This window comes from Solea senegalensis, linkage group LG19 (genome assembly GCF_019176455.1).
Source record: "Solea senegalensis isolate Sse05_10M linkage group LG19, IFAPA_SoseM_1, whole genome shotgun sequence".
In the NCBI taxonomy this organism is placed as follows: domain Eukaryota; kingdom Metazoa; phylum Chordata; class Actinopteri; order Pleuronectiformes; family Soleidae; genus Solea; species Solea senegalensis.
The window spans coordinates 8,654,998-8,682,812 of record NC_058038.1 but is presented as its reverse complement, the minus strand read 5'-3'; the positions used below and the strand labels follow the sequence as shown (position 1 = coordinate 8,682,812).

At 43.7% G+C, this 27,815-nt stretch overlaps 1 protein-coding gene across 3 annotated transcripts in view; it reads left to right on the top strand.

Annotated features, from left to right (window-relative positions):
- The window catches only part of arhgap23a (Rho GTPase activating protein 23a), a 70,664-nt gene that overhangs the window by 10,626 nt on the left and 32,223 nt on the right, over positions 1 to 27,815 (top strand). The window contains exon 1 of one of the 3 annotated variants that reach the window (XM_044050105.1): positions 4,700 to 4,986. The exons of 1 other annotated variant lie outside the window; for it this stretch is intronic. In XM_044050105.1, coding sequence (XP_043906040.1) covers positions 4,933 to 4,986 — 54 coding nt within the window. In that variant the 5' untranslated portion in view covers positions 4,700 to 4,932. Of the gene's footprint in view, positions 1 to 4,699; positions 4,987 to 27,268; positions 27,597 to 27,815 lie in introns of those variants that run through there. One more of the 3 variants, XM_044050104.1, reaches the window with a different exon arrangement.

Here is a 27,815-nt window from a genome sequence, read left to right as displayed (position 1 = left end):
TCACTGGTTGTGTAAAAATGTGTCGCTCTGTGTGTGCAGCGCAAAAATGTCCTCACAGCATTGTGTGAACTAATTTTACAGCGGTTTGTCTGTGACAGACATTTGTTGATAAATAAATGGCACAAACTACAGCTTTAAGTGCTGCTGGGATCGCGTGGCCTGTCTGAGAGAGAGGGACAGACTCTTGTTACAGACTCTTAAAAGTCAACGATGTTGAAAAGATTTGGCAGCTACACTCGTCAGACTGAAAAGTGTGTGTGTGTGTGTGTGCGCACAGGAGGGTGACGGACTCAATAACTGCAGGGAAGCGGAGTGGAGCAGTGGAGATGTGAAGGGGTTGAGTTGCAATAAATGGAGTGATCACAATTAATATTAGCGTATTATCTCTGTGAAGTGGCCTGGAATCCTCACTCGCCATCATTCCTCCGTCTATACTTCATGGTTGGAATCTCGCTCGGCCAAGGCAGGGAGATGTGAGTCAGGGCGCGGCCTGATTGAGTAAATGGGATGATGCTTGTTTGGAGGTTTGGTCCTCAGTCGTCCATCAAGGGACAGGAATCAGGGCGTGTCGCCTCACATCACCATCCAGATCAGTCAATCTCAAGGATTCAGCCAGTGCCCAAGGCTGTGTGTCAGCGAATAAGGTCAGCACACGGACGAGGAGAATCCTTAGATGTTCACTTTAAAGAGTATGTAGTTCCTGGGGGAGTCTGTCAGTCAAAACAATAAGAAAAGACAGTGAGGGATCATGGGGATTGTTCTCTTGTTGTCTTATTCACATTTAAAGGGAGAGAATCGCAGTAGACGGCAATGAGACGTCGTGATCTGTTATCCATCCATCCGTCTTCTACCGCTTTTACCTCCACATGAGGGTGCTGGTGCCAATCCCAGCTGACATAGGGCGAACGGTGGGCTACACCCTGGAGAGATCTATGAACAGTCATCACAGGACCACACATAGAGACTAATACACACAATAAAATGACTAGTAGTAATGACTATTTCCTTCCTGACTCTGATGATTCACAGGATTTTATTGCAGAGACGGGGCAAGCGGTTTGTAACCTTGAATAGAAAAATGGATTTCTGTGAATTCCAAGAATGTTGGAAACATTTTGGCTCATAAAAGTGCACTACTAAGCCAAATAAATACATTTTAAAGTAGAAATTTTATATAATTACATCAAGTGCAGTGGAATCAGACACTTCTTTTGGCTATATATGCATTCAATTTCCTTCCCTTATAAAATATGCCACCTGCTCCGTCGTGACCCCTGACCCCTGAAACACACAAATCTCCCTCTTTCTCTCTACACCTCTCAATCTCAGCCAACCAGAGGCCATCAATTATTGAAGACCCCATTTTGCTCGTCTGACAGGCAGATTGATGCGTACGGCGTGAGTGTGTGTTTGCTCGCAATCAGGGGTAAGATGTGGGCAAACCACGGCACAGGAGGGGAGCGCACTTCCCACAGGAAGATGTCAGGGCACAGACTGATTTATCCCCAGGTCTGCTGGAATAAAAAACACATGGAGCGCACACAATAACATACTCCCATGAATGTGTTGGTGCTTTTCCACTACACAGTTCTAGCACGACTCGGCTTGACTCTACTCATTGTTAGGGATAGTCCCTGGTGCTTTTTTTAAGTACATGTGTCATGACAGGACGAGTCATGAGCGCGACGTCCGACACGAGAATCACACCGAACAATGCCGAGCTGTAGATCAGTTAAAAGGACTTAAAAATCCTGAAAACATGTTTTAATCTCCAACATTTAGGAAGGAAATGTCTAAAATCTCAATATTTAACAGCTGAGTCTGGTGTGTTTAGTGACAGCACTGCTGTAAGCCTCTCTGACTGTGGTATATGAATGACCTGAGGCAGAGAGAGAGAGAGAGAGAGAGAGGATTTACGACCCATATGGTAATTATCCATCTCAAATAGTAAGTTGAGATGGAGGCGACTGAAGGTCAAGACTGGGACTTACTGAGTGTGTCCTCTGTAAGCCTCTGGCAGCGGGTTTGTGTGTGTGTGTGCGTTGAAGCGGCGGGAGGACAGAATCAGAGGATGGAGGTTGTGAGGAGAGAGTGAGCAGACGGAGGAGACATGTTGAGACGAAGGCCGAGGTTTCAGCCACAGATCTTGGCTTGGGATGTGCTCCTGTAAGCTGCTTTTTTCCCCCTGATGACTCCAGTGTGTTTCCCCATAGGCAGGCTGGCGTTTGAAGTGGCTCTCTGATACTTGCTCCCCTCAGAGTAATGGGAGCCACATGGGCCCCCAGCTTTGAGCCACTGCTACAGCCAAAGTCAAGGTTTTTTTTAGCTTCTTTTTCCATTTTCCATCTTTCCAGAGCTGAGTATTGATTAAAAAAGTTTTTGATACGGTATTGATATTGATTTATGCATTTTAATACCCTTACTTTTTTCAATACCAATTTTTATGAAATACATTTTAAAGCTGTAGTACAAAACTTTTAAGTACAGTGACATTGCGTTCCACACTGGACCCTGATCATCCCCTTGCATTCGGACAAGGAATAACTCTAAAGTGTTTGATTACGTTTTTAAACACAGACTCACTCACACACACACACACACACGTTTAAGCCCCATCGTCCTCTTCTCCTTTGGGGAAAAGAGCTTCACTTCTAAAGTGGAATGTCCTGCAGTGTCTCGACACAGCGCGGTTGCATGCTGTACAGGATGTTTATTGGCTCACTGACATTAATGATGTTAAGACCTTAGGCTCTGAATCAGGATTTGGAATGATGGTTGTTTGTCTCTGGGATACAGGGGTGTATGGCACCAGCATCCCTGTGACCCTTGTGTGAAAGGACCACAAAAGTATGAAAGTTCAGTTCCCAGTCCCACATGTTTCTCACTGTTGTATATTCTGTCCATATACATCTTGACACCTTGCGCTCATACAGTATATGATGTAGTGTGACTTCTTGGCAGCAGCAGTGTGAAGTTCCTGTCTGGCTGATGACTAAGCTTCCCCTGACCGTATTGTGTACCTATTGATTCATGTGGACTATATTCATCTGCAGCTAAAAATATGACTGCCATCACTTTTCTGAGAAGTCGTCTACTCTATCTGCTCGGGGAGGATTTGTGACATCGCTCTGTGATTTATGTGATTTATGGTTTCAGGCTTTGTTCAGCCACTTTTTTCTTTTCTGTTGTATTTATCAGTTTGAATCACACACTTGACCTTGTGTGGCTCGTGTTCCTGGTACTGATTCACGATCAGGTTGTGTGATTGTTTCTACAGTGTCAGCATTCTTTGAAACAAATCCTGAATCATGTGTGGATCATCACTAAAAATCTTTTTTTGGCTTATTACCTACATCCTCAGAAAATGTATTCAAAACATGTTGTTTATTTTTTGAGTAATGCCTTAACAGAGGCATATGTGAATGCAAATATAATTATTAGTGTGGAGATAAATGTGAATACTTGCTTTTTTGTTCATTGATGTAAGCTGAAACACTTTTCTTTGACTGCTAGTAACACAAACATTTAAACAAATTTTAAATTAGAAGATTAATTGACACTGGTAATTTAAATTGGATTTTAATTTTAAAAAGTATTGTGCTTTGTTGTGTTTGATCATTTACTGAAACACTGTGACACTTTTTTTTGATGGTGCATTTCAAAATGACAGATTGAAAGCAGCGTTTGTGCAAATGAACTACTTTAAAGCATTTAAGTGACACTGCATTGAGCAAACCTCAATTAACATGTGAATGCAGCTTAGGTTCAAATGCTAATTCACTGGTCGGTCTCTGCACAAAGGTGAGACACTTACGAGAGTAATTCAGCGATATTTAAAGGATATTTCATTCATTTAAAGACGAATATTGTGCAGCCAAATGTCAAAGTTGTGAGATATTTTTAAAACTTTGAAAACGTGTTAACAGAAAACTATATCAGTGTGGAATCGCCCCCCACGCCCCGCTCAACTCCCCACTGTTTTCACACTGTGTTCACGCAGCCAGAGGGAGCTCGCACTGCGTGGGTTTACAGGGCGGAGCTCATTGATTCACCCTCCCCAAAGTGTCAAGTTGAACACAAAGCAAACGATTTCCGGTAGAGATGTTCACCTTAAAAGCTTTGGCATAAACTTTCAAGTTTTTTTCTTCTTCTTCTAAAATAATCATTTCCATATTTGGATATCTATCTATCTATCTATCTATCTATCTATCTATCTATCTATCTAACCAGTGTTAACGTGTCTGTACTTTACTTTATTTATATTTCTAACTTCTACTTACTTACTCCACTACATTTCCTCTATCTATCTTTGTTACGCGTTACTACTACCACATAAAATCAGAATTAGAAGACTTATTATGGTCTGTATTCATATTCTCCAACTTCTACCAAAGTCATTTTTTTATGGTAAGATTCTTTTACTCAAGTATTTGTTTTAGGTTCTTTATTAAAGACTGAACATAACATCATGATATCACAGCGTCATCCATCCAGAAATCCACAGACCTCTACATGAACTTACTTTGAAGGCTGAGCCTCCCGACTTCCGGTGAACGCCCCCCCCCCCGCGCTTATTTCTCGGTGTTTTGACGCTGCTCCGTTTCCAGGCAGCGCGCACGCACGCACACACACACACACGGATTTACTTATGTGCGACTGATGCGGTCTGGCGGAAGAAGAGGAGGAGGAGAAGGAGGAGAAGAAGGAGGAGGAGGAGGGGGGGAGCGCACTCACTGAACGGCCCCAAACAACAGCAGCAGAGTGGGATTTTCTCTGGAGGAAGGAAGCCGGAGCAGTGTCGACCATAAAAGTTTGCGTTTGAGCGCAGCGTCGCTCACTCGCCCGCGTCTGTTGCCGCTCGTGCAGCAGCAGCAGCAGCAGCAGCAGAAACCCTGCGTCTCCTTGTTGCAGACGAACAGTTTCCGCTGTCCAATGAATGGAGTTGCCTTTTGCCTTGTTGGAATACCTCCCTACTCTGAGAACCACGTAAGTAGCCGGCACCGTTAGCCGCTCATACCTGTGCCTTATTGTGTTTGGAGCGTGTGTGGAGGAGTGGAGCCGTGCGTGCGTGCGTCGTGGCGCGGGCCAGAGAGCGTGATTTCCTAAGAGGATTAACACGAGTGTACATAGCCACAGTGTGTGTACACTCACACACACACGGCGGTGTAAGTGTTGAGAAACTGCAGTGTTTGGTCAGTGTTGTTCTGCTGCTTTCTGTGGGCGGCAAACGGTGTCACAATGAACAGTCTTTTGTCCTGATGTCTGCCCCTGCACCAGGACGCGGACTCAGGCTGCTCAGTTCTCACTGGACGTCCTGAACAGGGATGATGCGTGGATCGTTTTTATTTACTTCACACTGGCTTTTATAGTGCAAGCATTCCTACTCGTAGTGTCTGTTACTAGTTTGTTTTGTCCTTTCCTGAAAAGCAGCCTCGGGTTCTATGAAAGTCATTACTCAAATCTAAATTATGATTACAACTACTATATTGTGTCATCTGTTTGTTTGTTTGTTTATAGCCCGAAAACACTGGTATCTTTATATAAAGACAGTTGGACGTCACATGACTTCACAACCACTTGAGAGAGAGAGAGATGCTTCACTTCTATTTATATTCATGCCTTTCACTCAGAAGCATAAGAATTTGGAGGATGTTTCACATAAAGAAGAGAAAAAAAAGTCAAGTTCTAAGACATTTTTTTGCATTTACGTTGCTTCACTGTACATTTAATTACACACAGGAATGTGTGTTGAGTCACTGATGTGTCTCTGTGAAGTCATGAGGTAAAGATACAGTGATACAGTCAGTCAGGGCGGTGGTCTGCTTGTCAAAGGAGGGATATGGTATCCTGGCGCGTGTGTGTGTGAGTGTGTGAGTGTGACCCTCTCTGGCATAAACACTACCCCATGATGACCTGGTCCTAATGAGGCAGACCTGGTTAAGTTTAAGGCTAAGATATGAACTGTGCTAAGGTTAGAGATAATGCATGTCCAGATGAATGGAAGTCAGAAGAAAAGTAGCTGCACACACCTTGTGTGTGTGTCTCTGTGTTGCAACAATGCTCAGTCTTGTTTTCCCCTCGTCTCTCCTAAACGTCTCTTCTCATCTGTGGACTTTATTCCCTCCAGCGGAGGAAAACTGTTCCTTGTCTGCGGTCACACTTTAATTGAACCCCTCTGATTCTGCGATAGATGCTTCTTCAAACACGGCGGATCCACTTTAATCTTTCCCGATTTTAAAAGCTGCACTGAAACACTAAACACGTTGTCGCGAACGCGCTGACTGCTGCGTGCTTTGCCCAGAAAACTGTCATTTTAATCAACAAGAACTCATAAAAGCCCTCTCAGAGTGAGGGTAATTTCACTGTTGTGTATGTCTCTCTGCTGATCAGAAGCCTCTCTGCTGATCTCAGCATGTCTAAGTTCAGCCCCCCAAACTGTTTCATACCTGACTTTTGACCCTGCGTGTCTCCGTCATGTCACATGTCCAGCAGAGTGGAATTTCCCATTATTGCAGCGACTGCTTTGAACTACGAAGTAACCAATATTCTCTTGTTTCTGGGTCATGTGACTGATTTCACTGACTGAGTGAAATTTTAAACGTTTAGCGTTTAAAATGGTTAATGCATTCCCACTCTGTTCATGCACAAACACATACTCAGTGACATGGTTTTATGAACTTTTAGCCTATTTAGCCTCATTTGAGCTTATCAGTTATAGGTGGAGGTTGAAAATGAAGGTGTTACCGTAACAGACCATAAAAACGTTATGCATGTTAAATATCCGCTGACAAAGTGTACCGCCTCTTTTCCACTATACAGTTCTAGCACTACCCGGCTCGACTCTACTCGGTTTGGCATCAGTGTGTCGTGCTTGAACTGTATCATGGAAAAGCGGCATTGTTCTGCTTCCCTGCCTGGGAGAAAAGTTTCCACGCCATCATATCTGTCACAGTGAATCGTCAACTCCCTCTTCACTTTCAGCAGTCTTAATTTTAAAAGACCTCCACTGCAAACCCTCGATTTTCTTCTCCTCTGGTCAAGGCGTTTTTGAGAAGGTTACCAAGGCTTTTTAGGTCTGGTCACTTTCAGTATCTCCGATGCTACCAGCCAGAAAATGTATTTTGTGGATATACTCACTGTGCCATTGTTATCAGTGAAGCCAGTATTTCAGTTTAACATGTTTCCTCATTCTCTGGTGACACACTAGGGTCATTTTATGGCTTAGTAAATAAAAGTCTTACACATAGAAATATAGAATTGTGCGCTGGTTGATGAATCCGAGCAGGAAGATTTGATAGTGAAAGTGTCTGTATGATTAGAGCGGTTACACGGCGCTCCACTGGGACTGGTTTAATGTTGTTTAATGTAGCAGTGCAGGGTTTGTGCAGGGCGAGATCAATGAGACGGTGGAAGGCAGGGCGGGGCCCAGGGCCGGGATTGGTGGGGGCAGGATGAGCACTGCACCCGATATCTAATGCTGTAATGGAGCCACGTGATGTCAGAGAAAATTGATGATAAGAAACACGAGAGGACTGTTATAAAGATCTTGAGCTCAGCCGGTCGATTTTAAAGCCCCTATTTTGGTCATTGTGGCACATGTACTGACTGGATCGACTAACGCAGTGTTTCGCTGCAGTCTCCAGACATGACTGGTACACTGTTGGTGACAGAGTACTTTTTTTTTTTCTGTGCTCATTATTGAAGAGCCCACCTGCAGGCCTGATAACAGCCTCCCCAGCATCATTTGTGCTCGTCAAAGTGCTGACTTTTAGTTCCAGGCTTTCACTCTGGACGCCTGCTGATCCAGCTGATCACAGGGAAACCACTAACAAAAAAAGAAAAATGTCTGCACACCTCCAGCCACAGTCGAGGCACCGTTAACTGTGAGCAGCTGTGTGATGCTGCATTTCTGTGATCACTAGCAGATGAGGCCTCACTATGTATGCACACACTGTACCTCAGTCAATAACAGAACACTGGAAGATTGTGCCATGGGACTTTTCCGTTAATCTTTGCACAGTGTGTTCTGTATCGGTCCAGATCAATTCCAGTTGTCGAATAAAAAAAAGAGTTAATAAATAACCCAAAGAAATTTGATCACTGAGATCGGAAAAAGACAAAGGATATCTGCTTTTGAGAATAGCTTTAAAAACAATGAACTAACTGTGTTCAGTTCTACTCTTGTTATATCGTTCTCCCTCATCTTTGGTATATTTTTATACTTTACATAACCTGCAAAATGAGACAAACACATGCATGTAGACATGGCTGTTTTTGAGCTTGAGTTGAACACATCTTGCACCATTTTGATTTGTGTAAAGATTACATTTTTGTGTCAGCAGGCAGTGATACACACAGCGTGTGTTGACAAAGGCTGAGAGTGTGGAGGTACTTTGACAAACATCCAGGTCAGAGTTCTGTAATCTACACGTCTGTTGAAGTTACTTGTCCACTCTTTTAAGAGGTTTTCCTGAGATACTTCCCTGGAAAGTCAAATGAACCCAGGTTGTAAGTGCTAAACCCTCTAAATTTAAATGTGTTGCCTGGACCTCCGACTGTGTTTGACAGTGTCAGTTCAGTAGGCGGAGCTACACAGTGGATACAGTAAATGTGTGATGCGCCCCATCAGTCCGTTAACACCCTCACACCTCTGCCCTCTCACCTCCGTTACATTCCTCAGCTCTGGGCCTGGGTACGACAGCTGCACCACACACACACACACACACACACACACAATCATTAACCCAGAGAATGTGTGTGTGTGTGTGTGTGTTGACACACTTTAAGCACTCTCGCACAGGTGTGCATAAAATGTGTCCTGCCTGGCTACATGTAAAGGGTCAGAGTTACACACATGGAAGTCATAATCTGGACGCAGGTGCATGTAACACACATACATACACACACACACAGGTATTTGCACAGGTATTTTATGTAGTGATCCAGTTTTACTGGTCCTGACAAAAACAGGATGTTAAAATTCCGATTTTATATATATATATATCTTTCCTTTATGTCATGCAAACACGTTTGTCTGACTAAAATTTAGCTTGTCTTAGTCGGACTAACATACCTGGATAATGTGATTCATAGTCCGATTACTCCTGCATGTTTACGCTTAGTCGGACTGGAGGCGGATCAAAATTTCCTCCCCGGTCTTTGATGGCGTCTGTCTTTGCACAACACGGCGACCACAAGAGTCATGCTCCATCTAATTTGAATCATGATTAACATGCACATCAGATGAGAAACATACAGAACCACAGCACGATCCATCTCGCTGTTCACCGTTTGTTTTTCTGTGACGTAAAAGTCAACAGGATTTAATACACACTAGCTTGTAGAGAGATACAGCGCCACCCATGGAAGGGGAGTCAGACGTACACAGACAATAAATCAATTTTCACCTCCGCATGTATACTCAGACTCTGCCAGTTGTCCAATTGCGTGTCTTAGTCAGACTATGGTCTTAGTTCGATTAAACTGTGCAAGTAAATGTACTGATTGTTGTACATACACACACACACACACACACACAGACTTGCTCACAGTATTCAGATGAGGCTCAGAGCTAAAGACCGAGCACAATGCACATTTAATTTGGCCTCCTCTTCTCATGCTTACATGAGGAAGTCCTTGATGGTGTGCAAACACGGCGCAGCGGGTAGGTCGGTGGGCGAAGGACATCAGTCATCGTTGACCTTGTTTACTGTGGCGAGAGGGGAGTGGCTGTCGTCCTGAGTGTGAGGCGTGTTTCCCTTGCTAATGGATCTTTATTGATCTCTCTTTAGTCGGCGTGCCACATGGCTCATAGCGTGACACGAAACATTACATGTAAATTATTTGAATTGGATTTGAATCACGGCTCTGCTTTTCTGTCTGTTTTAAGGTAAAAATTATCGTATGTTGTATGTTTTGGGTCTCTATTAAAATCGATCTATTTTTGACCCATTGAATCTAAAACTGGCTGCAACAATACGCAGTTTGCAAGTCCTACACAACTTTTATCCTGAGCTGCTCTGCTTGCTTTATAAATATCTTTTTTCCCCGGTCATCCAGAGAGCTGCTCAGCCTCTCACATCCCTGCTGGGTGGTTTTTCATGTGGCGTCTGACTCCCAGGTGCTGGAAGTTTGCTGTGCAACAAAAGCCTCTCTCAGAAACAGATGAGAGCTAATTAGATTCAGCCTGTTGATGGTCTGGCCTGTGTCAGTGCCTCTTTGTGTTGGAGCCTGCCGCGATGCTTTGCTGATGTGTACATGTTTTCACAGCGTGTGTGGGTTTATTTTCCTACAGGAAAATATGAGGCTGTCATACAGTACATGAGGGGCTCCGTGTTGATGTGACGCTCCGCACATGGGAAGAATGGAGAACAGGTCATATCTTGTTCTGGCTCTGTATATCCATCGGTGGGATCGGCCTTAAGGCAGCTAGCCGGGGGTTTGAATCAAGTTAAGGGTTCAGAGGTCAGGGGCCCCCCTCGTCACATACTTGGACCCCAGTAAAGAGGCTAAAGAGGCAGGAGGGGAGCCCCTGTGTCTGTGTGCAGGTGGGGCCATGAAGGTTAAGCAGGGGCCGTCATTTCACTCATCTCCACTCACATTTTTGGGCGCAATTGTTTTGTCTTTCTCGCGTCGGGATTTGGACCTGTGCTCGTTTTTGCATGGCACTCCCCTCATGTTTACATTTTCTTGCAAAGAGCGCTGGCCGATAAGAGCGAGTGCGTGTTTGCAGAAAGTTGAATGGTGCTCTGTCTCTCTCCAATCAGCTGTGCAGGCTTCTTGCAAACAGCAGGGATTGCACAGGAATGCTGGAGGGACAGTGAAGGAGGAGGAGGAGGAGGAGGAGGGCAGGAGATGGCAAAATAAAGACAATCCTGATGACTCACGGAGGGAGAATGATGGCAGTGTGACAGACAAAACACAATGAAGCAATGAAAAGTGAGGAGGAGCAGCATGAATGCAAATTCCTCCTTCATAGACAGCAGAAAGAGAAGCTGCCAGATTTCACGTTGCTCTAGTAAACGTAGGGAGCACGAGTTTAGGACAATCCACGAAAGTCAGTGTTGATAATTATTGTGCTAAAATGTCACATAACCAAAGTTTTTTAAGAGGCAAACGTTTATTTGCTAGATGTGTTGTTCCTCAAAGTTTTTTTGCACAGTGCATAAACATTGTTTTGATCAACCTTTGTATTGATATTGAAGAAAATTCTGACCTTATTGTTACTGAATAATGGCCCAGATCTGTCTCATAGATTTTTATCAGAATTTCAGTGTCTCCAGTGGATATTTGATAACAAACAAACAAAAAAAAGGATTTTATTTGTGATGACGTGTGATGACACTCTGTAGGTTTCATTTCTGGGCTTGTTGACACTGTAAATGGCCGCCGGCCAGTGAACGTGTCTCAAAGCTCTTGGCGGAGAGTGGATGAAGTGTGAATTGAAGGTCAGATGCAGTGAATTCATCAAGGGTCAGCGCTGACGACTTACAGACCTCGTGTTCCACTCCCCATCACTACACAACCACCACTCCTGTGTCTTTGACTGTTTGTAAACACTTTTGGAGGAGAGGGAGGAGGAGGAGAAGGGGGGGGTTGTTTTGACCGTCCAGCAAAATCATGGGACAGAGATTATCAGCCAAGCCAACGAGGAGCTGAGGATGCTGGGAAGAGATAGAGCGAGCGTTGTGGTTTTCCTGATGCCACACAAAACCGCCTCTGTTGTACATGTTTACCAACAGTCTTAATCACCTGAAACACAGAGTGTCTCCAGTCCCAAGTCTGCATTTTAACTTTGAACACTCCATTATTAAGTCTTAGTACATCTATGCAGTGGCGTATTTCCTCCCTCTTTGCTCCCGATCGAAGGTGAAACCAACGACTTGTTGTCTATTTTACGTGCAGTAATCACTTCTTGGCCGCGCACAATGACTTTCTGTCTCCTCGTCACCCAGCTCCATCCTCACAGATATTATTTACAGTAATGTTGTGGTGACAGCTTGATCACTGACTGGATTATGTTCAAGGCAGTGCGACATTCTTTTGAATTAATGAACGTGAAGTGCGGCTTTTATGAAGAGCAGAGGCGCCACGAGGTGTTTCGGTGTGCAGGGCAGGAAGGACTCATTGTAAGAAATAGTGACATTAAATTAATGGTGAGACGGCAGAGTTCAGCAAACACTCACTTCTCTCTTTCTCAAGCATAAACAGCGTAAACACTCGTCTACTCCTTCACCATTACCATCATTAGCGCTGTAAGCTCCTGTTTAAGCACTTCTAAATGCAGAACGCACACGTGTTTTTTTAACATTATACATCACAAGTGAATATTACACCGCAAGGCCTGAGAAACACATTTGTCTGTGGACATTTTAGTTGTGCCGATTATGTTATTAGAAGAGATAATCCACTCCAAATGACTTCTACTACAAGACACATTTGATGTGTCGTTGCAGATTTGTTGCATTTAAACCTAATTACTGAGGCACAGGGCGTGGCAGTGTGTCACGAGGAGGTTTCCTTCAGTTTACACAAACGCTGCAAGAGTTCTATGTTTAACTCTGTGATGAAGAATACACATTTCTGTGGACCGAGCTGTTTTAAACACCCTTTGCTGTTCCCTATATTCAAAAATAGTCACTCGTGTAAACGTTATTGTAATCCTGCAACTGAGCCTTGACACTTACACTCAGTGTTACGTCATAATTTGGGTTCATTTGCAGCTTCAAAGACAACAGATCTGTTTATTATGTGGATTTTCTGGGAGGAATGTTTTTAAACTCATCACTGTATCTCTTTCAGTTCCTTCCTCTCTTTTTCTCCCTCCCCCCATATGTCTTCATCCTTGTTGTCGATGGTGTCGTTTTTCTTTCGTCCTTTTTCACAAACTTTAACCTCATCCAAATTCCAGCTTGTTTTTCTGTTTTCCCTGAAACTCTGAGCGGTGACTGTCTTGCTTTGATCCGCTCCTCGTTGCCTTCTTTGGTCATCTCCTTTTCAGGGTCGTCATGTTTTCAACCCCTTGCATTTTTTTTTCTTTCTTTTTTTCAAGCCTCGTCTGAATCTGCAGCCACAGGCGTTTTAATTCTCATTCAGCCTTTGCTGTCTGAAATAATGCTTCTCTGAGCAGAAGTCTCATCCCCAGCACAGCAGGTATATCATATTCCTCTGTAATTTGTTCCTTAAAAGGTTTGTTACTGTGAGATTCTTGCGTATCCACTCTCTGCTCGCTCAGTTTACACAATGAAAACTAACAGGACAGTATGTTGCTGTTAGCATTCCTCTTTGCTCTCAGCCGTGCCAGTGCCAGTCTTTCATCTAAAAACAGACTGAGACCATATGTACGTGTGTGTGTGACTCACATGTCAACAGTCACAGACCTATGCTGTCATCCAACTGGGCCAAAAACCCAGAGACAAGAGACCCATCGTCCCTCGAGGCCACATGTTTGACTCTGACCTGTCACTCTTTTCAGAGGTGATACATGTCATGGAACCACAAAGGACAGTTTATTTCTGCAGGACGAGCAGTTTCAGACTCTGTGCTGCTGGTATTAAATGGCAACTAATATAAAGTGACAGTGGCAAGCGACTTAGCATCAACTCAGCATATGGATCTCATCTCCTAGAGGAGATCTGGTGTCAGAGGAACTCTATATTAGGTATTTTTACATGACCTTAGAAAATATCAAATGATTGTGTTTCTAGCAGTGTTTGTACTACTTTGTGCATTTCCATTAGGAATTGTACCAAAATATCTGGCAACCGTTCCATTTTTCGGAACCCTTACTTTGGGGTACCAGAGTAATGGTACGGTATGGGTGGAGCTAGACCGTCTCCACCCATGACAGCCAGCTGATTGGTTGACCGGTGTGTCTTCAACGCCAGCAGCCTTTTCTCATACGAAGCTTGACGGCTTGTTGAGACAAACGGCCACAAACTGAGCAGAAGTAAAACAAGCTGCGGGAAATCCTCCACTGCTGTCTGATGTGTTGCGTTCAATGTCGTTGTCGTTTCACCGGTACAACGCCGCGCTGTGTATCTCGCTGGCACAGCCATCAAGCACAGCGCACACCCCGCCTACCAAGTAAAAGTACTGTTCTCAGACCATTCCAAATTGTACAAAACTGTACTAAACACACACCTTGGATTAACACATCCACACAATGCTACCGGGAGTCGAGCTACTGCTGCATGTACAGTACTACTGTTGAACCTTCAGTCAGACCACAGTTTGATGTAGGGATTCATCATATTATTTAAAATGTATTATTGGACATCGACAAACATGCCAAGATCCCCCGGTATGTCTCAGTTGGACTGAATAAGCTGATGCATCTACATCTGCTGCGACGTGAATATAAAACATATTATGTTTATTTCACTACAGAAGAGACTAAGTGACATCTGCAGTTCGGGCAAAAGGAAAGACGTATATATTGGTATTGATTATCGTCCCAATGTTGTGCATCCACAGTTTGATGCTAATCTGGAAAGTGTCTACTAGTGATAAGGAGAATACTGCCCCTTAGTTTAGTGGAGGGGGACACAACCACCAGTGCTTGTAGGACAGTTGTCCAACTGAACAGCGTTGTTGAGCTACAAGCATGCAGTCTTACACCAGTAGCATCTTCTGTCCTCCAGAGACGCCCTGGATTTTACAGCCTGTAGTGTGTCAACAGGAAGGAGCAGATATAACGATAGTGTGGGCCGATCCTTCTGTATTCAAAACATCGCACCCGGTATCTGTAAACCATCTTTGTGCCACTTGGGAATGACGAAGACAGGAGGAGGAGGAGGACGACGACAAAGGCCAGAAAGAGTTAGGGTTTAATCTTTGGTTCATCAGTGTGAGAAAAGGAGCTCATGTTCAGTTTTCTTGGCATTTGTGTCACATGCTCTCAGGTTAAAGTTCGTTAAGATTTTACAGGAGGAGAGATTAGATTTTTTTTCTTCTTCTTTTGACGCTCATGCAGTAATTGATTATGTTGTGTGCTTGCCCGTTTGTCCAGTGGCACCATCTGTCTAAAGGTTAAAAGGTCAGTGTGTGAACCTGTCTGAGGGTCATGAGGGTTAAAACGTGGGAGGGATGGTACAGAGACAAAAGTTTGCTGGGATTTGAGCTGTGAGTTTTATATATTTATATATTCTATACTTTACTACAGTAATCCTCCTCAACACCATCTACTCAATTCATACTTTAAACGTACAGATTTAATGGATAGTCAAGTCAAGTTAAGTCCATTTTATTTATATAGCTTCACATATAGCCACAAACACAATCTTTTGGGATATTTTTCTCTTTTAATGCAGATACCGAAAAAAGTGTGGTTAAATGAAAGACACCAGATTTCCAGAAGATTAGAATCGGTCTGTAAAACCCAAAGAGACGAGTGTTTCTAATGAAATGAAACTTTTCCCTGGCTGCCGCTCTGAGACTTCACCAAATGGCTCCTTTGCAGCCGAGGCTCCACTTTTAGACTCGCGGGCCTGTGTGATACTGTGCTGAGTGGAATGGAGTGATGGTGGACTTCCTCAGCGTGGTTTGAGTGGTGGTGCATGGCAGGAATGTAAAAACCAGATGAGCTCAAATGGAAACTCCAGGGCTGTTTGAGGAACACGCAGCAACTCACTTGCTCCAGTAAACACTCAGGGCTTCAGGGCTGCAAATGTCTTGCATTTTGGTTAACTGTTGACAATGAATTTTGACTTTTTCGCGCTTTACATTCTTTTAACTTTGGACATTAGCAGCACATTATTTGTGTTGGCTTGAACTTTCTCTCGGTCATCAGCGTTTACATCTACAGGAGAGAATTTGTCACAGAGGAAGTTTGTTTTTAGCTTCAGTGTTCGGGGTTAGGTCAAAATATTGATTTGGTCATATATCGTCGTCCATCCTCATGGAATATGCTAATCAATGTGCCAGGGCCAATATGGATGTTTTAATTAACAAATGAAGGCGCTCTGAAGTAAACAGAGTTTACAGCGGGATAATGGTGGAGAAAGCTACGTTAAGAGATGCTCCATCCACATTTGATACATAGGCTTTATGCACATTGGTCTCTGTGTTGTGAATAGATACACGTTTTGTTTTCTTCACTTAGACAGAGATCATCATGTATCACTATATGATTGTCCTGCAACATTGTGACAAAATCATTGTATCGTGATTGTTGATTATTGGGATCGTGGACCATGTATCGTGTCATATATCTTATTCTCCTTGGTTGAAAAGTTCTAGCATCCTGGATGTATCCGCGCTGTTCTCTGCCTGAGTCGTGGTGCTTTGTCCTGGGAAAAGGTGTAGCGAAGAAGCCACATCATCTATCTTGGTTTCAGATGTGTTTCCACATGTCCAGATAAACCAGACTAGTTCTACATACCTATGAAGTGCTGTTACTTCTTGTTACTGCTATTGTTTTAGGAGAGTAGTGGTTGCCACCTGCGGTAAAACAAAAGAAGAAACACTTACGTACCATACATTTTTCTGGACAGGAAGTAGCTGCACTTTGCACAAGTGTAGAACAAACTGGGTTTCCCTTACGGATCAAGTGGCTTCTTCTAATTGTGACGTGTGTGTCGTATCCGTGAGGTCCAAGAAAACAGCACACACAGACAAAAGGAAACAGATGTTTTCGGTCACTTAATAAATTCTTAATTGGTTCATTTCTTAACGGTAATGAATCGACTGACAATCGGTCATTAACGTGCCTACATGAGCTCCTTTCTGCCTTCCTGCTCACTCCGCCTTATTTTCTTCTTCTTCTCCCTGGCTCAGCATCGACTGTGACACGCCCCGAATGCTTGGCCCTCTGCCTGGTTTCAGGACTCGAGGCAGAGATGCAAGCTTGCGTACGGCTTCTGCCAAGGAGAGCGACAACGTCATCTTCGCATTGCAAACTTATAATTTTCATCGTGTAATTACACAGAGGCAGGGATGAGCTAAATATACACATCTGGGCTCGTGGAGGGGGGAGGGAAGCAGCTGAAAAAGAGGAGGGGGTTTTCACGAGTAGAGTATGGCCGTCCTTCACTGAGACGCAGACAAAGGGGGGGTTGGGTGGAGAGTGTTTGGAGGCCAAATGGAGCCCTGTGGTTTTCTGCTGCTGAGGCCTGCTTCTGAAAACAACCAGGAGAGAAAGAGAAGAAAAGAGCAAGATGCATAAAAAGTAGGAAGAAGGGGGGAGGGGGGGAGCACGCTCTTATGGCAGCGGAGCTCAGACACGACGCCCTGATTGCTCTCAGCGGTTGTGGTCAGTGCAGAGGAGAGGGAGAGGGGTGGAGGCGGTGGTGGGGGTACAGTGCAAGGACAGTCGGGTTAGCTCTTTGCCAGGTGTCGTCATCGGCCCCCGCGTGTATATATGGTATAAACACATCGAGGACACACATGTATCTCATTGAAGAGAAAGTGCAGCTGGACGTTTACCTGACCAAACGCAGCCACCGAGGCTGCACTGCCTCGTGGTGGCACAGCGGACGACGCACGGCCGGTGGAAAGTTGTGTGTTTATAAGGGAGGCTGAAGTTTTCTCTCCAAGTGTTGTATGAATTATTGAGGTATTAACTGCACTGACAAGTCCATGAACCAGCCTGGGACCTGGACACCAGGGGGTGGGAGACTGTAACATCCATTGATTTTTTTCAATGCTAAGTTTAAGGTTTATTTATATTGATAAGCTGATACAATACTCAGTATTGGTATCAGTCCGATATTGGTCACTGGAATCAGATGTAAAATCTGTTACAATCCAAAAGTCCTACGTATTAACAATAAAGAGGATTTTAGCTGAGTCATGTCATGGGCTTCTTATTTCTTCTTTGTCACACAGCTGGAGAATTTAGTTTTTGAACTAGCTTGACATGGCTACAGCACAAACGTGTTGTTAACAGCTTCATAGTTGAAAAGGTCTAAAATGGCTAACGTTATCGTTAGATACTCAAATTTGTGCTATCGGACACAAAAAATTGGTATCGTGCCATCCTTGTTTATTGTAACATCAGTAAAAAAAATAGATGTACTAATATCGATGCTTGGCGTCTCAAAAGCAATATCATATTGCCTCGTGGAATATTGCCATATTACACTGTAATGATCTTTTCCCCCCCTCCCCTACTGGACACTCACTCTAGTGATGACATGGTTGCCAGGGAGGGAAAGAAGTTAAAAAAGAATGACTTCCTTTAAACGTTTACGAGGGTTTATTGGCAGAAATTGAACACTGCACTAATAATCTCTTTATAATGAAAATATTTGGGGGGTTTTGTAGCCAAAAGCCTTTTATATGTACTTTACATAAGGGCCTCCATCATGTCTGCCAGAGTGAGCTTTTCAAGGCAGAGGCTTCCTACATCAGTTCCCTGATGTGTTTGGGAAAGCGAGGGCTGCAATTCTTACACACTGAAACTTACCTGGTAAACTTCATGCCTATGTAAGTCTGCGGTATTTTAAGATTATGAAAATATTTGCAGCTTTTCTTGTCATTTGACGGCATTTTTTTTACCTACCTTTTTTTTTTTTACGTAAGTTTACCTGCTCTCTGGGTTGAACACAAGTGAACAGCAGTGGATCACTGCTGTTCACTTGTGTTATCTTGTGTGACTTTGGTGTTTCAGGTCCTTTTATTCAGATGTAACCAACAGCTGCCCTGAAACAAGCAAGAAATGAGAATATAAACGTGATCTCTGTTCATATCCACTGCTGCACTTCATCATCTGGTTTACAGTTCGAGGGAGTTTTTGTTGAACTTTCACACTCGGAAGAATTCACCTGTGAAAACCAATTTTGCAGCTGTAATGAGCGTAAATGCCCGTGCCGTCAAACTCGTCTCACTGCAGGAGTTTTTCTCAGGCTCTGAACAGTGGAGCCTTGTTGGTTCTCATGGCAACTGTCAGCGTGACAGTGATTGGTAACGAGTGACGGCGACGGTGGTGAGGATGACGACGGGTTTGGAGACGAAGGCTTTGTCTTCTGTCTGTCTTCTGTCTGACAGTGGACCTTTTTTCTTTTATTTCAAATAAGAGGAAATGTCTTCGCTTTAAAACTCACAGAAGCAAGACATGTGGTTGTTTTTGAGAAAAAGAAATGGCTTTATTATTAATATTAATGTCATGTTTCAGAAAGATGTTTGCTGTGCAGTGTCTGTGGCCGATACAGCTGAATCTCTTTCAAATCAAAATCACAATTTATATGAAGTACATTGCATATTAGCAAAGGTCACAATTTAGATGATGTTATAAGCATCATGTCAAACTGCGGGGGTTTTTTGGAAATGGAAATTCATAAACACCTATAGAAGTTCTCATTCTTGTATTAGAATACAGATTTGTTAATAATTTGATGATATGTCATGTGGCTATTCTCCTGAACGTTAACATTAATATGTCATAGTTCATATTTGATTGATTTTTTATATTTTTGGCAGATCATTTTAGTCTTTATTTTGTACATGAGCTGAACATGAAGAAGGCAAATCAACTGAGAAACGGAGGAGACACTCCCTGCTAATGAGGTTAAACTGGAGCACCGTCTCTCCACTTAGTGCCGGGAAACTGGGTCTAGCTGTGGTTCTCTCTCTCTTCGGCTGAAACGCATTCAGTCTGACATATGATATGATTAGAACTGCAATGGTTATTTGATTTAAATGTGAATATTTTTGGGTTTCTTAGCTCCACGTAACAAAGAAATCATTCAAACTGAATAATGTTGGTTTGTTGACACATTTTCTCACATTTTATGGACCAAAGTACTCGATTAATCGAGAAAAGAGTGAACAGATTTGTTGATTCTGAAAATAATGGTTGTTGCAGCCCTACATATCGCCTTTAAGTGTCTTTCAACTCTGAAACGTCGCCAAACAGGGTCATACTGCACATATAGATCCACTTCCAAGTGCACATTCATGTCACGCAAGTAGAACAGCATATTTAATAATTCACAAACATACGAGAGGATAAAGGTTCCTGCTCTGAATGTGAGTCTCACGCATGGCAGCGTATGTGTGTTGCCGTGATCTGCTGATGCCTCTTCAGCCAAACGGAGATTCTCACTTACAGATGTACGTATGGGAGGTAATTAGAGCATATGTATAAGTGAATATGTGCATATGTGTGATATAGCTTGAATATATAACCCCTCCTTGCTCGCTCCCCTCCTCCTCCTCCAACTCTCTCCACTTTAAATCACCTCATTTTTTATTCCCCCCACCCCCCTTGGTGTTGGCTTTCTAACATCTGTTCTCCTTCTCTCACCTCTGTCTCTGTGTCTTCGGCTGTGGCGGAGAGGCCAGCGCTGACTCATGTATCCCACGTTCCCCTGTGGCAGATGTAGCATGGATAATGTAGACACTTCAGTACGCCACAGTCAGCCAATAACATTTTTAATATCCCAAACGTGCTGGTGTGTCTCTTGGCGGCATGTTCTTCATGTGGTTATGTGGAAATATTCTTATTATCGCCTCATCTTTGATATATTTGGATTTATGGACAAAAATCCCCTTTAAAGTTCCCAAAATACTGGCGAATTCTTGTCGTACAGTTAATGCTACGTCATAAGATTGTTTCTCACCACCAAAGTGCTTTTAGTAACAAGGGTCTCAAATGTAAATGACCTTGGGGGCCACTGAGTGTCTAGTTTGGTCAGGATGGGGTCGGTGAAGTGGAAAAAAGTATTTATTTTTGAGAGCAGGACATCAAAATCACAATATTTATGATGATATTTCACATCATTTCAAAATAAAAGCGTTTGTTTTGATATGGAGCGATAAATAGTTCACAATATAAACGTATCTTTGGTGCAAAATGAATCTTTTAATGAAACAAAAGCATACAGGAATAACTTGATATTAAGTGGCCTCTGATTTTGTTGTTTTTCTAGAAAGTCTAAAACCTTCAATTGTGAATAATTCAAGTCATTTGTCATCATCAAACGAGCAGTTTGTGTTCGAAGCTGATGGTTTTGTAATTTGTGTCGACAATTAAGAAGCCGCAGCTTCACATCAAGCTGATACAGGAATGTAATCGAGACGCCAAAAACACTTGCAGGTTTCAGATTTTCTGCAGCGATAGTAGGATTATGATGATGAATAATATATGTGACCATTTCACTTTTGTGTTTATGGAAAAGTCTGTGGGACTCTTTCTTTTGCCAAGACCAAACAATATTGTCAAAGAAACTGATGTTTAAAAAAGTAATAGCTGCTGAGTATTCTTTCGTCAAGACGTTAAATGAATTGTTATTTATAATATCATCTTTTTTTTAATGAATTGTCATTTATAATATCCTCTTTTTTATTTAATGAATTGTCATTCATAATATCATCTTTTTTTTCTGGGCCCTTGGATGCGTGAAGCGGTGACATAATGGTGAACCTAATATGTTTCAAATATGTTTGGGTCCAGCTAAGTGTTTCCATGCTGACACAGCTCACATGTTCTGACCTCATGTGGTTGCAATGCAACACACACACACACACATTCACATTTGTAGGCACATGTAAAGAATGCATGCATAATGCATTACTTTGCTAAGGAGGAACACATGGTCAGGTGGGCTGATTTAATTGTCTGGTCTGCACGAGTGAGCATTGTTTTTGTTGTTGTTGCAGTCAGGTAGAGAGGGAGGTGGAGGTGGAGGTGGAGGTGAGTGACCACCCGGCTCCTCGCAGCCTGCACCTGCTCTCATCTCTGCACTTCTCGGGGCTGTTTCCACCTCAAAGCTCGCAGCAGGTGTGACCCCTGTGATCTCCTGATCGCCGTCCTCCACGACTGCGGCTCTGATGTTTTCCCATTAGCGTAGCAGACGTCGGAGCAAAGGGAAAACAGCTTACAGGTCGACATCTTGCGCTCGCTCACACGTCGCCCCGGTTGCCAGCCACTGCTTTTAAAACTGTATGTGGCTGCACTGACTGTGAATCCCCACCCTCAGCTCTGTGGCCTGTGTCCCAGTGCCCTCTGTGATTTACCCCACCCATCTGCTGTCAGGCGTCGTGTCATGGCTGCCCTCTAGTGGCTGCAGTGTGCTAACTACACTGCACTCTTAATGCAGTCAAATAGGCCTATAGGGTCTGTGCGGCATGGGGGGGATTTGCAGGAGATTAAAGTTAAAATTAACCTGCTTAAAACAACAGCGTCCTTTTTCACGTCCAAGCGTCTGCTTTTGCAGAATCCACTTGTGCAGATTACAGCGCAGTGTTTGGTCTAGACGGAGAGACTGAGTCCATCGCTGCACATTTCTCACTTTAATACTTAAATCAAAGCATCATCACTTTCTTAGGCCTGTTTGTTTTAACTGATTTTTAAACCAGGAAACCTTTCTAATTCCACATGTTACTGAGGTCTTTATCCATTGACAACACTAAATTAATTAACATCAGCTTTTCACCTTTTTTTTGCCGTCTTAAATGACTGACAACAGAAATCAGTGCCTGTCTTCATAAAATAGTTTCTGCACTCACAACTCCCATTAATGTATTGTTTGTAAATGAAATCTTGATCTCAATAAGTCTTTAAATAAAGGTTAAAATAGTATTGTAAGGATGGGTAAAATTTGCTATCAATGATCAAAAGTCATTGTAGAGTTTAGATAAAAAAAGTGAAGCAAAGAAGTTGAATTTTTCATATCGGCACCAAATCTAAAATGATATCCAGTCTCTACGTCAAGGTTTTAAGCAAATTTTCCTTTAAATTTAGTGACGTAAACTACATATGTTCTAACTAATTTACCCTAATTTAGCAAAGATCAAGTCTGCTTTTTTTGTCTGTCTTGTCTCCGGACGTGTTGCACATGGCTCATCTTGCATCCGCCTTTTTCAGTTTTTAGCAGCAGCGTGCGATGACACAGGTACGTGTGGCTCCTGATGCGACATATTTGAACTCCTGTGCCACATGTCTGAGTCAGGATTGAGTGTCGGTTGTTGTGCTTCTCTTGCCAGCAGGGGACAGGATTCCCACTGTGAGCTGAGGACATTTTACCTCAAGAGTGAAGTCTCATCCGTTTGGTTACTTTTAAGGAGTTAAATTGAGAGTATCAACCCTGCATTTCCTCTTGTGTGAGAGCTTTTTGCAAATTGTTGCAGCCTGTGGTTTAGAGGGAGGAAAAAAACAACCCCATGATTGTGTCTGCAGCCGGTTTTGTTTGTGACATACCACTGAAAATATCATTCAACAGTCTGAAACTCTTCACTCCTCTCCTTCCTGTGTAGTTCCTGCCCAGTCCTCCTCACAGCTCTGTGTTTTACTGTGTCAGAGCAGCACAAAGGAATTCAACTTTGTTTTGTCTTCTGAGGCAGCAAAAAAAAAAAAAGGCTTCTGTGCGATAATCTGTCGGCCTGTGGTCATGTCACGAGAGTAAAGGGGATTAAAACATATCACCAGTTGAATCTGTCTGTTCAACTGGCAGGCATCCGTGCATCCGTGCATCCGTGTGCTGCTCCTCTCCTGCATCGCCTCACCCTCACCCTTTCACTTTCAACTGACGTTTGTTATCAGAGACAGGAGGCAACGAGGCGTCGCTCCTCAGAGATTAGCAGCGTGTGTCCGCCTTTGGTTTCCTGACTTCTAAGAGCTTTGTGCTGTCAGATGATGATGATGATGATGATAATAATAACAATAAAAAGGATATTGCTAATATGATGCGTGCGCCTTCTCCCGGGTGCAACAGTGCGCGTTTACACTGCAATCAGACAGCTCCAGGTCTGATAAGAGAGGTATGCGTTTGGTGACGATGTACATGAGACCCACATGCATGTGAGACATGTCTGCCTGCCGGGACACGTCTCAGCCCAACACTGTGGGTCACTGGTGGGAGGTGTGCTATTGTCACAGCTGCTCATGTGTGACTGTTTGTCCTCCATGTAAACTGTAACTTAATGCCTTTTTTGTCCATTTCTTTTGTTTTCTCAACCTTTCCTCCTCTTCTTCTCCGTCATTCATGAGAAAGGAGGAAGAGTTATTGAGGTTATTATCGTTAACGAAAACGAAGGTTGACATTATTGTTAAAAAAAGAACGATAACCTACTGAAACTGAATTGTGTGTTTACAAAACTAACTGAAAGTTACTTATTTTTACGTCTTTGTTCATTTATTTCATACATAAGCCTTTTGGGTGAAAAAAGGCATCTTTTGTTGGGTGTGACACACAATACTTATTATGACCTTGTGGGATCTTGCACGTGACAAAAACTCCATACATAAAACTAACTAATATAAATAAAAACTATTAAAGCCTCGGTCCACACTCTGTTTACTCAGTGGTGTAGTGGTTAGCACAACCCGGTTGGAACAAGGCTCTTTCTGCATGCCGTCTACATATTCTCCCCGTGTGCGCGTGGGATTGGGTAAATTGGACACTCTGGCGAACTGTCCTGGCGGGTGACCCCGCCTATCGCCCTATGTCAGCTGAGATTGGCACAGCTTCCCCCTCATGTGGAAGATAAAGCGGTAGAAGATGAATGAATGAATGGATGGATGATCCAACTGCTGCTCTAAGCACTGGCCACCTTTGAGTTCATCACCGCGTCACATCACGGGTGTGTTTTTGTCTCCTCCTCCTCCTCCTCCTCCTCCTGCGTCCTCACCGGTGTTGCACTCCACTCGTCTCGCTGCAGGGCGGTTCTGCCTGGTGCTGCTGTGTCCAAAAACCAGAGGTTCTGTTGCTCCGCACCACAGAGAGAGAAGAGAAAACCCCCCCACACACAGTCCTCTGATTTTATGAACAACCCTAATTACATAGCCATAGTGTATTTATAGTGTAGATGTGACTCAGTGGGACATGTGGCATGTGCTTTTGTGTATGTGCGTGCACAGGGGAAACAGTATGTGTGTGTATTAGTCAAAGTGTGTGCATGTGCTGACCAGCTCCACTTGAACCTAGAGTGTTTTTGGCAGAAAAGTTCATTTACAGTCAGATTTTCTGAAATAGGACATTTTTTATCGATTTCATTACCTGTGAATCAAATACTAAATCAATATGCTCAAAGGTTTTGGCAGCACAGCCTTATGTTCTGGTGTGACGAGAAGCAGATAAACTGCTGTTGACTGTTGGCTGTGAGCTCTGGAAATCAGAAACCCTATAGTGATGTCAAATCTGAGAACATGGCCGTTTAAAAACACTGGCGCAAACCACAAAGTTTACTCTTCATTTGCTTTATGGTAAGTGCAGGATCCAGGAGTTGTCTTTAGTGTCACAATAAATATGATGTATGGACTGCAAAACCTATGCTATTAAGTTGTTTTTTTAAATCCAGTGTTGATTACCATGACAACAACCCAGAAAAAAATCAAAATGGTTCTCAAACCTTCAAGAAAAAGCAAATTTTTTCCCTGGTGCTCATCCTCACATGCTTACTTTTTCAGTTTTACGGTTACATTTTTTGCTAAGTTTGTTTTTATTTTTCACCGTAGAAATAAAACCAGGATTTATTTGTGTCCGCAGCTTCAGAATAGTTTTCTCAGTGACGTTCAAATCCTCCAAAAACCACAGCTCAGGAGGAAATCTAATGTTGAAAGGTTTCATTTTCTATTTTGAATTTGTTTTTCTTTAATAAAAATAGATGAAACTGAATCAGTAACATCTTATAGATCGGGGAACTATGGTGGCCTTTACATACCTGAAAGGATGAGACATGTCTCCTGGCTTATTTGACCCTTTGCACTGACCTCTGCGTTAATCATACATTAACATTCAGTTCCTGCCAACAAACCATGTAAAATGTGCTGATATGATTTTAAATAAACCGGAAGAACAAACCAATAAAATTAGACGCTCACATCATAAATCACGCTTTATATCACAGCTGTCACGAGCCTTCAGTGTGTGTGTGTGTGTGTGTGTGTGTGTTGTGGCAGACAAAGCGCAGCATATCCAGAGGGTACAGTCTCTGTGGGGATGTTGGTCCTCTCCGGTCATGTTGGTACTTGCCCCGCCGTGTGGCAGGTGAAACCTGTCTAACCTCACTGGTAACGGATGTGAGGCATTTCAGCGGTGAAGTGGCTCGTCTGCAACAACATGGTCACCTGTCTGCCGCTCTCCCGCGGATCCCGGGCGGCTGGCTGTTTGGTGAGAACTCTGCTGCGAGGGCGACCGGACAAAGAGGCAGGTCACCTGATTTAGTGGTGTGGTGTTTAGGTGTGTGTGTGTGAGAGAGAGAGTACAGCTTTGACGAAAACGGGTCATGTTGACATCCAGTAGCAGATGTTTTATTTTGAGAATGCCTGTTTCTCCTCCTCCTGCTTTTTTCCCATGTTGTCCTTTCATTATCATTTTCCCTCCTGTATATATTCCCCTGCTCTCAAGCAGAACAGAAAGAGAGGGAAACAGCCAACATAGCAGCCAGGCAAATGTTTTCTTTTCTCTTTTGTGCTGGAAATTGGCCTCTTTCTCTTTTTGTGTGTGTGTGTGTGTTGTTTGCCTCCCCCGTCTGACTGGAGGTGGGGACACCAGAGGCAGGGCCGGCTTTTGTGGAGTTTAGTGCCGGAATCTGTGTTTGTGTCATTTACACACACACACACACACCTCAGGCCTCCTGTGTAGAGGTCTACAGTGGATTTATCAGCGGGAGCAGCCTATAGGAGATATTCTCCGTTTTGGCTCTTTACCATTGAAGTCTTCTACGGAAGCGTAGATGCAGACCGTACACAGCTGTTTGTTTACTGGTGACTCTTGGATGGAGCGATTGTTTGGACCGAGCAACAGAAACAACTGAAAACAAAGGAGAAAAGGGAGACACATCATGAGGGATGACACGTCTGATGCTTGCCGGGATAAAGAGGGTCAGAGTACGGGATAGAGATGAGAGTGAGATGAGAGGATTTGTTTGGCTCTGAAGATACAGAGGGAGGGTGGAAGTGAAGGGAGAGAGAAAGAGAGCGGGCAGAGGGAGGGAGGAGAGACAGAGGCTCCAGCCCTCTGGGACAGTTTTGGGGCTGGACAGAGTGGCTTTTTATGTAGAACATCACTGGACACCACCAGGAGGGCTGCTGTCAGTTGTTCTCTGTGTGTGTGTCTGTAGTGAAACCAGACCTACCTCTGATCCCAGTGCCACACACACTCCTCCATCTGCTGCCCAGGATCCTGCCTTCTGCTTCCTCTGGACTGAGCCGCCTCCTCCGAGAGAGTGTGTTTAGACTCATGGAGAACTGATTCTCGGGAGGTCTGATGTGGAACTTGTGGGATTAAACTTTCCAGAGGCTCGGTGGACTGGAGCCATGAGGCGGGCATTGCTGGGTCAATGACCAGAGGATCCCAGAGGGAGAATTGCAAGCTTCACTAGAACCTCCACGTTTGCTCGATTGTATCTCCTGTACTCCTAAGACCGCGTTGTGGTTTACCTGAGTGCGTGAGCAGCCCATGTGGGCGCCGAGGGATGCGGATCTGAGCAAACGCCGTGCACCGATGCCCGCTGCCATGCTCCCTTGTCCTGCACCGACCGGGTCTGACTGGAGCTTCCAGAACCCGGTGGGTGTGGACTGCAGCTCCCCGGAACCTCGCTGCATCTGGGTGGCAGTCCTGCGCGGCAGCCCCGGCCCTGGCCCTGTGCCACTGCCGGCCCCACCTCCCACCGTGCTGCCCACTGGGCAGAGCAAGAGCGCTCTTCAGCCCAGGGTAAGGAGAGGACATCCATCTTCATGTTGTGGTCGGATATGGAGTCTTTGATTTTAAAAAAAAGCATCGTTTTAATCGTAACTTTGATTCCAAATGCTCTGTTTCAGGTGTGAGCTTAAGGCTGAGCAATATGACTGAAAATTTAAAAATGTGTAAAATTCCTCTTGAGTGGAAGTTAAAGAAACCAGATGATTGAGTTGAGTCACATCTAGATAAAAT